Below are 12,563 nucleotides of genomic sequence, written 5' to 3' on the forward strand. Positions count from 1 at the left end.
TATTGTTTTGCTATTTTTCCAGAAAGGAGAAACAGTGAAAAAAATGAGAGAAGAGGTACGTTTTAAGTGAAAGTTTCATTCCTGTCTTTACATAAATGAATGTATTCTCTTAAAAAAAGTTTTCTAAATTAGCATCTATTCAAAAATAAATTGATTTTATGATGTTTTGACTTATATTTACACCACCCTTTTCTTTAGGTTTGTTGTGATTTATTACACCACTGTGCCAACAACACTTTCACTTTAAAAATACTTTTAGCGAAAGTGAACACACAGAGAGCAGTGAAGGTGCCACCAGGAAACTTTTAGCTTGTAGCTTGCTGCTTGTACATATATGTAGTAATACTATTGCATTATAAATATTAATGCAGTTTTTTGTGATTTTATTCCATACAGTGAAATATGGTTTAGTATGAGCTGATTTTTTTTACTGTAGAAACGGAAATTACTGTGATAAAATCACGTTAAATCACGTTCAGATATTGGAAAAGAGGTAAAATCATCTCTTGATTTAAGGATGTCGTGCTCGATAGCTAAGGTTTTTTTTAAACAATAAAAAAAAAAAATTTAAAAATTGGAGTCCGGACAGCTATATCCCAATTTTGATTTGGGGGGAAAATATTCCGAGTTGTGTTTCCCAGGACTATACCCTACACACAGGTTTGTTAGGCTTTGTGGTGGCCTGTGCTCCGGCAAGGCTGCAATCCAGCTGAAGTTGATGCAGTAGAAACCACAGCCTGGAACATTCTTAGAAAGTATTGCGCAATATGCAACAACACAAAAAACAATCCTAAGAAAAGACCATGCAGGATTGTGAAATTTGATTTTTTCCAAAAAGAGGCCATCACAAGGTTTGATGACAAATAGAAAGTATAGATATGACATTTAATTGTCTTGATCACGCAAGAACATGCATGCTTTCCTCCACAGAGTGGAGCACGGATCAATATTTCAGAAGGAAATTGTCCAGAGAGGATTGTTACCATCACTGGACCAACAGACACAATCTTCAAGGCTTTTGCTATGATTGCCTACAAATTTGAAGAGGTATGATTGTCATCCTTGAAGGTATATGTGGAAGGAACAACTTCTTTAAAGTTATTCCTTCCAAATGTTTGAAAAAAATATTTTGTTTATACTTTTTTCGCCTATAATGATTCATAATGATACTTTTATTCAACCTAACTGAAGTTCATTATTGGTTGGAGTCTCATCACTCAAGCAAAACAATGTGTGTTGTTGTGTTTTAGGACATAATCAATTCCATGAGTAACAGCCCAGCAACCAGCAAGCCTCCTGTAACCTTAAGACTTGTTGTGCCAGCCAGCCAGTGTGGCTCCCTTATCGGGAAAGGAGGCTCCAAAATCAAAGAGATGAGAGAAGTATTTCAAGCTTGTTATAAAAAGTTTACATTTAATGTTTATTTCTCCTTCCTATTTAAAGCAACAATGATAAATGTAAATTACAAATGTGGAGAAAATGCTTTAGTTACAGTATTTTCTGCACTATAAAGCCCACTTGAAGCCCACATTTTTTTCAAAAAACAAAAGTGCACCTTCAAATCCAGAGGGCCTTAGAAATGGATTAATTCTGGTTGTGCTTCTGATGTCGAAGTGTGTAGCAATGTGGGATAATGTGTATTTTTAGATAGATAGATAGATAGATGACTTTATTAATCCCACAATGGGGAAATTTCATTTCTGTGGCAGCAACACGACATTCAGAAATAATCTATATAATATAACATCAATAAAGGACATCACAAATGACATTTATATTAGATAATTAAAAATATTACTAAAATTATTATGAAAAATTATTATCAAAAATTAGATTCTTATTAAATAAAAAAATGAATATTAAATATTAAATAAATACAACTGCAAAAGTGTAAAAAACATGCGGTCTGCAAAACATGTAAACTGTAAAAAAACATTACAATTCTTTTCAAAATACAGAAATAACTAATGAAGTTCACACCAAAAACAAAAACAAACAACTGTTCAGGAACAAAAAACAATTTAAAAAATTGAAAAACAACAACTACAACAAAAGTAAATGAATCAATGACTAAACAGAAAAACACCCCTGGGACCGTGGAGTGTCACTTTGACACGGTGTTGTACAGTCTGATGGCTGTGGGGAGGAATGAACTGCGGTAGCGCTCCTTCTTACACTGAGGGTGCAACAGTCTTGTGCTGAAGGAGCTGGTCAGCGCCTCTACAGTTTGGTGTAGGGGGTGGGAGGGGTTATCCATGATGGATGTCAGCTTAGCTAACATCAACATCAGCTAACATCATCAGCTAACATCATCATCATCATCATCAGCTAACATCATCAACATCAGCTAACATCATCATCATTTAACATGTTAACTATAACGTGATATATATTTGAACACTCTGCAAACAAAACTTTCTAAGTAGCAAATTAAATTATTAAATATTTGCTTTCAGAAACTATTTTTTTGCTTTAAAAGTTTGTGCCATCAAACAGCACCGACTTAGACTGCAGCAGCAAAGGAAAGCCATATATATGCTGATCGTCAATATTGGTTAAAAAAAGCATCAGTTCAGAGAGAAAATTTACCTCCTACTGCTTGTTTTTGTCCAGATGATGAAGCAAAAGGTTGTTGTAACCCTTGTGCTATCCTAGGCACTTTAACATTGGGAGTTGGGTCATCTAGACCCACTAGACAGGGCTCTGAAACTTTTTTCTTCAATGATTTGTGATCTTCACTGGTGTCCATGGATTACATGAAATCTTTCCACCTTTATCCAACTTTGTCATGGTAGGGAGAACACGTCAAAGAGGTGAGGTCATCTAAGATAGCACAAGGGTTAAAGAAGCTAGCGCAGTGGTATAGAATGTTTAAGCTATGTGACCGACTGGCCGACCGACCGACAGATCGATAGATAGGTGCCCAAAATCTGGACAATGTCCGTTGTTTGGCCACCTTCTCCACTGTGGCCAGCTTCAGTCCCACAACAGAGCTAGCCCTCTTGATGATCTTGCTTAATCGGGTAAGGTTTCTCTTGCTTGTGCCGCACCAGCACACCACAGCGTACAGCAGAGCACTTTCAATGACTGTTTGATAAAACATACTTTTTAATCCACACCCAGCAGCCAATTAAAATCAAGTATTTACCATGCACATTATAGTTTGGTGTGCCTCATATATGATGCAAGTTTGGAAAAGACCATTCATTCATTCATTGACAGTGTGCCTAAAAATGTGGTCCCCTTATAGTTCGGAAAATACAGTAGATAAACAGTAAATATTAACAGGATCAATATCAATAGATAACACATCTGCTTTACTATTTTAGCATTTTTGTCATCAGTTTTGTTTCTATAATGTCTTTTGTAGCCGTACACCACTCAAGTGCACCTATTTTGAAACCTTTTCAAACAATTCTAAAGCCAAAATGCATGCTACTCTCAGAGGGGAAGCACATTTCTCACAGACGAGTGTAAGATTCGCAGATGAAGTTGGTCGGATCTACTATTGGAAAAAAAAGTGCTTTATGTGGACTTAAGACATGAATGGGACTTTATACTGTCCCTGCACATTCAAAGTTGCTTGATAAAGCTGACAACTGTCCTATTTTACAGTTTATGCAGAGGTTTGTATGTTACCATGACAGAACATTCTGTAATAACACAACTGCTCAACCCTAAACACAAAATACATTCAAATATAATTCTGTTTTTATGAAAAACTTGATGAAAATAGACTTCTTTTCAAAAAAAATACACAATATGTTAAAATACGCTGAATGAAAAACAGCAGTTTTACATTTATTAGCCAAATGTTGCAGGTCTTCTGTTTGAAAAATACAAATAAGAAGAAAAATATTCAAACTTAGGCAGCCTGCTCAATAACACTGGCATCATAACGCCTCTTTGCAATGAGGGGCTGTGATCAAAAAAACAACATTAATAAATAACATAAAATAAACAACGTTAACAAATGAATTTAACAAATGAATCACTTTTCAATATTGCTGTAGAGGAAGAGAATGTTGCTGGATGACTGCGGTCCCAATCCTGTGAGTCCCTCTTCCAAGATGCGCCCACAGATACTAAAGGCACTATGACACTAAAGATACTAAAGATAAAACGTGCCAGCTTTGATAGCGCTGGGAAGCGGTCTTTGTTGAACTTCCACCATTGAAGCACGCTGCCTTGGTATGGGTTGTCAGAGAGCCGGGAGCTGAGATATTCAGCCATTTCATCATCTAGCTTGGTGTTTGCGGGCAGGGGAGGGTGCTTTGTTACGTTATGCGATCTGGAGGAGGCTTCAGACCGCAGTCTGTGTGGCTGCCCTGCGTGAGCGAGCTGCCGAAGTCAGGAGAACCGTGTCTCCCGGGAGAACTGTGTCTCCGAGCAGAGGAGCGGTGTGGGAACTGGCAGAGGCCGCTTTCAATGCAGAAATGCCGCGCAGTCCTTAGAAGCCATGTAAACAATAAGGTGGATGTGTGTTACCAGTCATGTCCAGACAAAATAAAAGTTGGTGTTATTTCCACATATCTACGTGCAGCCAGGATGCACATTGCGGCATTGACTGAATGAATTTTAACTGCACCCAAGGCTAAATGTTGTTCATTCCTGTCATAAAGCACGTATCCTAATCCTAACTCTTCTTCCCAGTCAGTTCTGCCAAGAATAAAGAACTGGCCTCATATATTTAAAAATTATAACAGGCACATAACCACAACAATAAAAGCACGTTTAGAAGATCATCTCACTCTATGCCGCAGCTTTGTTTGTTTACAACAGAACTCGCTATTTCTTCTTCTACGGCCAGGAATAGACCTACTGTCACGGTGAGGGGGGCTCGAGAGCAGGTAGGACCCAGATGCAGAGGCGGGAGGCAAACGGTTCCAAGACCAGAGGGTTTAATAGGACAAACAAAAGGCGCTGCAGAGCAGGATCACAAAACAAAACAAAACTCACTGTGGCGTGGCGTGAAACATGGAAAAGACAGTCTGGGACGAAGAGGCATGAAGACGTTAATGGACCAGCACAAGAGGAAGGCAGAGACAAGACTCATATACAAACAGGGCAGACAAGACACAGGTGAACATGATCAGGACAGATAGGGACAAGGAAGTAAAACTCAGGAACATGACAACACAGAACACCTTTCAAAAGAAAACAGGAAACAGAACCAAACATGACAGAACAAGAAATAGAACAAAACCCAAGACAAAACAAACTCAAACCATGACACCTACCTTACTATCTGCTGATTTAGAGGTTTTTTTTAGTCCTTCAGAGTCTACTGATTCAAGTGAGCAACAACATCCGGGAAAAAAACAGAACAAAAGCAGACAAGTAGATCTTGTGGACCAGCATACTATAGATAAGCTCTGCTGTCTTATATGTGGTGCAGATTGTCATTGTTAACAAGTTCTTGTCCCTCACAGTTACTTCATCTTCTCTAGTCAACAGGGGCCCAGGTTCAGGTGGCGGGTGACATGCTTCCCAACTCCACAGAGCGCGCAGTGACAATCTCTGGCACCCCAGAAGCAATTATTCAGTGTGTCAAACAAATTTGTGTGGTCATGCTGGAGGTATGTTGAAAGCAAAAATATTTGTCTTTCTTATTGTCCTTAAGAAAAGTCCTTAGCTAACTGAACCCATCTATAGCAAATAATATGTATTATCCTCCTGAGACCTGAGCTTTTGTTTTGAGTGCAATTTTTATTTCTCTAAGCTATTTGTCCACGTTTGTACACACGGGCTCTCAGGAGGTTAAACCTATTTTTGTATTATACTTTAGAATTTTATTGCCAGTACTATTGAGCTTGCATTTTTATCTTGTATTCCAAGATCTTTGAGGGCATAAAAACAACACAACTCTGGCTGTTGGATTTTGCACTCTGGTTTAGCCACAGTGTAAATGTAGACAGACTTGTTTGGGGCAACACCACCTCTAAATGAAGAACAGTTGTAAGTCCAGATGGCTATATAGGCAGATTGGTCTCCCCAAAAAAGTTGATGTCAAAGAAATACTGCTTTTCCTTCCTAAAGAAACTGAGTATGCAGATTTGTCGTGGCCCACATGTTCCTGCAGGGTTTCCAGTTAAGTCCTTACACCTCTGAACTTGCAGTTAATTTGAATTTACGGTTGCCTACATTTATCATTAAACAGGGAACTGAGTTTGTAGTATACCTAGATGAAAATTTTGTAAAATACACTGTGGTATGGTAAAATAATAGGTTTTACCAAAATGACGTTGCCATTTTGTGTTTGACCCTAAATCAAATCAACTCAATGGAAAGCATTTAGTCATGATACGACACATCATCAATATAAAATTTAAAAAAAAGTGTTTTTTGTGTGGTTGGACCTGACGACATACCTGTAAAGGTATGGAAGTGTTTAGGGGAGGTGGCAGTAGAGTTTCTGACTGGACTGTTGAACAAGATCTTTGAAAGTAAGAGAATGAATGAAGAATAGAAGAGAAGTGTTCGGGTTCCCTTTTTGAAGAGAAGAAAGATACGCAGAGTTGTGGAAACTATGGATGAAACTGTTGAGTTAAACAAATAAGTTATGGGAAAGGGTAGTAGAAGTTAGACTGGGATCAGAAATCAAAAATATGTTTTCATGCCAAGGAAGAGAAGCACAGTTGAAATATTTGGAGTGAGGATACTTCTGGAGAAGAACAGAGAAGGTCAGAATAAGCAGCATTGTATTTTTGTAGATCTAGATCAGTGCTTCTCAAATAGTGGGGCGCGCAGTAGTAGCGGTTTTAGGCACAGGTAATACAGGCAATTACCCGGGGCCCAAATTTAAGGGGACACGGTGGTGACAGCGGCAGCCTGAAACCTGTAAACTGCTGTCCCTGCAGCTGCACCCGTCTCCTGTCACAGCTGCGCGTGTGAGAAGGAGAGAGGAGGGATAGTGAGCTCAGGCTGCGAGGTGGAACAGCGCACGTGGAGCGCTAGATTGCGCAACACCAGGATCATCACGTGCCATCTGATTACTCAGCTCATGCTAATAATGTCTTTCTTTATCAACCAGTGTAGACATTTTTATGACGTCTCCTTATTTCCATATATATTGTCACCGCGTGAATGTGTGTATGTGTGTGTGTGTGTGTGTGTGTGGGGGGGGGGGTTAAGGGGGCGCAAAACATTTTCTTTTTCATAGGGGGTACCTTGCAAAAAATAATTGAGAAGCACTGATCTAAATAAAGCCTATGACACAATACAGAGAAAAAAGCTGTGGTTTGCATCTGGAGTGGCACAGACAGGGCTCACACTACATACAAAAGAAAAAACGCAACAGCATTACCCGAAGCACAACAAAATTACCCGCAACACAACAACATAACCGCAGCAATAGCATTAATCTCAGCACTATGGAAATGAGGAGTTTTTTTTTTCCTTCCGGCGGAAAAAAACAATTCAGTTTCAAACTATTCGGCGCTCCTGATAGCTACGTGATATTTGGAAAAGATTAGGGTGTTTTCTTACTAGATAACATAATTTCGTACAAATATACCGTACGTTTGTCTATAACGTTTGTCTGTTATTATAAATTTACCCAGCTCTCCACATAGTGACATCTGCATCTAATGCTCTTTGCCTTTTTTTTTTTAATTACGACATTTAAATCGTAAACTTACAAGAAAAAAGTCATCGATTAACGAGGAAAAAAACACCAAAGTTTTCAGTTTATCGGAGCCTAGCTGGAAGATGAAATATGCGGAGCCTTTTGTGAAGCTTTATTTCCGGATAGGTTCATCTGTAAAATAAGGAGCTCAGAGACACGTTTGGGTGTAGAGGACCGCTGCAGCCTTTATTCTCCTTTTCATTCACACACCCTGAAGTTCATTTGTCACCGAACCTGTCATCCGAACACCAACGCGAAAGTAAACAGTGTTACATACGCCCCCTCCTCCAGATGAAACGTCCCGTTTTAACATAAAACAATAAAGAGGAATGAAAATGGTCTGTTATATTAGCATTAGAACGTTGACAATCCCAAAAAATGCTGCTTCTTCTCAGGCGGAAGCGTCACACAGACGTAGAGATCTTGTTTTTAATGGAGGAAGAAAGGATTCAAGTGGACAGGTGCAGGGACACCGACACCGTCAGCGACAACTTCATCGGGCTGCAGAAATCCTGCAAGCCACCCATCAATAAATAAAACAGGAATAAATCGTAAATCAAACAAATGAGCTTCCAAACATTGGGAACGTTATCAATAAACATTCAGTTTACCTTTTCAACTAAGTTTAGTCTGTCTGCTCTGCTGCTGCGTTTATTTGCTGCTGCACTGTATGCTCACCTCCACTTAAATCTCGTAAATTTACGATTTTTTTTCCGTACACCCACTTACGGAAGAGGATTAGGGATATGGAGAAAGAAAGAAAAAGGTCACAGATAATTCTGACATTTTTCTCAGAATTCTAAGACTCTGTTGCACCGAATAGATGGAAACTGAATTTTTTTTTCCGCCGGTAGGAAAAAACAAAGTCCTCATTGCCGTTGTTCTGAGGTTAACGCTATTGCTGCGGTTATGTCGTTGTGCTTCGGGTAATTTCGTTGTGCTTCGGATAATGCCATTGCGTTTTTTCTTTTGTATGTAGTGTGAGCCCTTTCGGCCACCTGACTCAGCAATTCATTGAAGATTAGGAATTAATAAATCAGAGGAATAGCGCATGTTAGATGTTTTAAAGATCAATGTAGGGAAGAAGTTTGAGATGGTTTGTACACAATTGGAGGAAGAACAGTAAAGATTTTAGTAAAGGTTAGCTGTAGTAACACCAAGTAGGAGGTTCATGAGTGATGGAGGATATGAGGGTAGTTCTTATGCCACTGTCACACGGAGCATGTGACGCAGGTTCAGCAATGCACTTTTAGCACATGGTGTTCACATTGGACAAAAAGGGAGGGGCTTCTTTTTTTTCATTTGCTATGTTGTTGCATGTCCACCAACCTACAGTTGGAAAAGGGTTGGTGCAAAATGTCAAAGTGGTGGAAATCTCTTAAATCTGGCTCCACATTTTTTCTTTCACAGCTCTATTCCGACATATGAAAGACTTGGTGTCATAGAATTCCGGCCAGCCACAAACTGCAATTATTGATTTCTCCTCCATGATCAATTTTCAAAATTTTCTTTTGTGAATTAAAAGGGATAACATCCATACAATGGTACAAAATCCAACTCACTTATTCGTCAAAGTTTGACTTGGTTTAATCATGGCCCGCAGCAGCAGTCACTAACTGCAAGGACCATATTGTTTTTCGCAGTTGGAACGACTTCGCCGCCTTTCAGCGAAAATGTGACCCCCGCCGCATACACGAAAAGTCACCAAAATGGGCACACACCTGGGATAAATTGCAAATGAATTTTCCACAAAGTCAACGTCACACCCCCCAAGACGATGACATCACGGCCAGCGATCCCGTCAAAAAAACATCAAAATACAGTTACGAAACCGAAACACACGTGTTGGGGATATCCCAAAGAAGTTTTGAAATCATTATGGGACAGCCACACGACCTACAGCTTGGCGGCCATCTTGTGGCAAACTCTGAAAATTGGCGATTTTTGTGTTTTCCCACGATATGAGAAAACAACACTTTTGTTTGAGCGATTTTCACGCAATTGCACACATGCTGCCAGGTCCAGTCTACAAACACCACAGAAGTGTCGTTGATCTTTGACCTTGGGAAAAGGCCGCCATCCTGCATTTTAAAAAAAGCCCCTTTAGTGCCACATACAAACGAAAACTCGTCCTAGGGATTTTTTGCCATTGTCTTGTAACTTCTCAGGCATCCATAGCAAGGTAATGTGGACAAAATGTTGGAATAAGAAATTGTAGATTTAGAACAGCGTGTGCGTGGCGAATTCCCAACCGTTGCCATCTTAGCCAGCTCGCACATTTTTTATTGGAATGTCGTGAAGAGGAAATATGCGATTCTCTGGCCCATGCTGACCAAAACGATGTTACGCACGACAAGATCGATAAAGGAATGTGGCCGTGGTAAGCAAAAATCTGTCGCAAAAAAATGTGATGACTCTGCAAAAACGACAAAATTCGCAACTGTTTTTTGGGGAGAATAGACTAACGAAACCAATGTACCCTTGACCGCGATATCCAAAGGAAGTTTTGAAGTCATTACGGGATGGCAACACCACCTACGGTTTGGCTGCCATTTTGTGCCAAAGTCTGCAATCTCGCCATTTTCACGTTTTTACACAATATGAAAAAATGAACATTTCTTTTCAAGAAATTTCACACACATGTTGCTAGAGTTCACAACTACCTCTTCGTCAACCTTTGACCTCGGGAAAAGGCAGCCATCTTGAATTTTCTATATTTTATCTATTTTACCACTGGATTCAAACGTAAACTTGTCGTTGCGATTTTCAGCGATCGTCTCGAAACTTTTTGGGCATTCAACGCCATCTACTCTGGATAAAATGTTGCAATTAGAAGTTGTAGATTTTGATAGGGGGGCCGTGTGGCGAGCTACCAAAGCTACCACTGTTATAACTCTTGTGTTTTTCAATGTAATACTGGGACATTTGAATGCATGCATTCATGCCTGAAACTGAATACATTGAAAAACACTGGAACATATAAGGATTGTGGGCGTGGTAAGCATAAAACCACTGTTGCCAAGGACAACAAAAAGTTTACTTTTAAGATTCGTCTGAAACTGAAGTCGATCTATTCCTCCTCCCGTTGCGACCAAAACACAAAATGGTTGCTATGGAGATAAAATCAACAGAAAAGCCGCCATTTTGAAAAAAGAGTTTTTTTTTTTTACTAACTTATGACATATAGCTCTCACCAATGGAGTAATGTGTTTTTCTGAGTCAGTTGATGATGCTAAGCTAAGCTAGCACTTTTAGCCATGTTAGCATAACTAGCATAGTTAGCATAATTAGCATCTTAAACAAGAGGGCTGCACGGTTAGCGCTCTTGCCTCACAGCAAGAAGGCCCCGGTTCAAGTCCCAGCTGGGGGACCTGAAACAGAACATCAATGGGGGACCTTACTGTGTTGAGTTTGCATGTTCTCCCCGTGCATGCGTGGGTTTTCTCCGGGGTCTCCGGCTTCCTCCCACCGTCCAAAAACATGCTTCATAGGTTAATTGGTCAATCTAAATAGTCCCTAGGTGTGAATGTGAGAGTGCATGGGTGTGTGATTGCAGACACTCTACCCTGCGAAAGACTGGCAAACTGTACAGGGTGTCCCCTGCCTTCGCCCACAAGTGGGCGGGATAGGCTCCAGCAGCCCCATGACCCCGAAAGGGACAAACGGATAAGAAGATGAAAATAAAAAAATGAATGAGCATCTTAAACAATGTGTTTTTCTAAGTCAGTTGATGATACTGATCGCTATGCTAGCACTTTTAGCTACATTAGCATAGCTAGCATAGTTAGCACAATTCGCATTTCAGGTAATGTGTTTTCTGAGAGAGTTGGTGATGCTAATCGCAATACTAGCACTTTTAACTACATTAGCATAGCTAGCATAGTTAGCATAATTAGCATTTTGAGCAATGTGTTTTTCTGAGAGAGTTGATGATGCTGATCGCAATGCTAGCACTTTTAGCGACATTAGCATATATGGCATAATTAGCAAATGCAGCTTTGACTTGCCTTGATCAAAGGTGGGCGGTGAGGGCGGTGAAGGTGGTGAGGGCGGTGCGGGCAGCAGTGGTGCCATACAACGCCGCTTGCGGCTTTAATTTTTAATGTGCATTCCATGGCAGTGCATTTTGTACGTAAAACCCGAAAATGATCATTGAAAATTTGTACCTAGGCGTAAATGTAAGAGTTTTGAATACAGAAGCCTGAAATGCACATATACATGCGTTTAAAGATTTTTCATTGGAAATGGTCGCTTGGACAAGCGTTGCATAGGACGGTGTAGACAAAACTTAATAGAGTAGTTGAACAACAAATAGGAAGTACGCACTTTGAGATGGATTACTCTGATGTCAGGCAATGAATCAACAAAATGGTTCATTGTAAAATAAAAAATCTCAGAACACAAAGAATAACAGCATTTAGAACTATTGTGTCAGAGCATCCTTTTTTACTTCCTTTACTTTATTGTTTATCCAAGTGCCTGTCTTCCTTCTCTCTGCTTATTTGACACCTTTCATTCAATGAAATTTGGAGTACTTTATCAAAAAGCACAAGTTTACTATTCAATGTTCAATACATTCTTTTTCCAACTACTTTGTACCAGCGTGATGATCGCCCTCCAGCGGCTGGCCGTGAAATAGCCCAACAGTAACTAAGCTTATTCTAAAATCAGTACTTAAACCAGGGATGTCAAACTCATTTTGGTGCGGGGGCCGCATTCGAGGCGTCTGATCCCAAGTGGGCCGGACCAGTAAGATAAAAGCAAAAAACTGTTTTTTCTGTTTTTTTTTTTTTTACTCAGTTGGAAAAAATGCCTCAGCCAACATGGTAGCCTAATCTCTTATTATTACACATTCATACTCATTCACAGAGGCCAATGGATGTAAAATAAAATGCATTTCACTTTATCAGTTTTTTCAGTTTATTTAATTTTATTC

At 39.7% G+C, this 12,563-nt stretch overlaps 1 protein-coding gene across 9 annotated transcripts in view; it reads left to right on the forward strand.

Moving 5' to 3' along the window:
* pcbp3 (poly(rC) binding protein 3) overlaps positions 1–12,563 on the forward strand; it is a 137,280-nt gene that overhangs the window by 94,460 nt on the left and 30,257 nt on the right. For 7 of the 9 annotated variants that reach the window (XM_011489554.3, XM_078939349.1, XM_078939351.1 and 4 more), the window contains exons 5-8: positions 23–55; positions 931–1,047; positions 1,251–1,382; positions 5,451–5,579. In XM_011489554.3, the coding sequence (XP_011487856.1) occupies positions 23–55; positions 931–1,047; positions 1,251–1,382; positions 5,451–5,579 (411 nt within the window). The remainder of the gene's footprint in view (positions 1–22; positions 56–930; positions 1,048–1,250; positions 1,383–5,450; positions 5,580–12,563) is intronic. The other 2 variants (XM_078939353.1, XM_078939355.1) reach the window with 1 other exon arrangement.

This window comes from Oryzias latipes, chromosome 21 (genome assembly GCF_053564925.1).
Source record: "Oryzias latipes strain Hd-rR chromosome 21, Olatipes_Hd-rR_3.1".
NCBI classification, from domain to species: Eukaryota; Metazoa; Chordata; class Actinopteri; order Beloniformes; family Adrianichthyidae; genus Oryzias; species Oryzias latipes.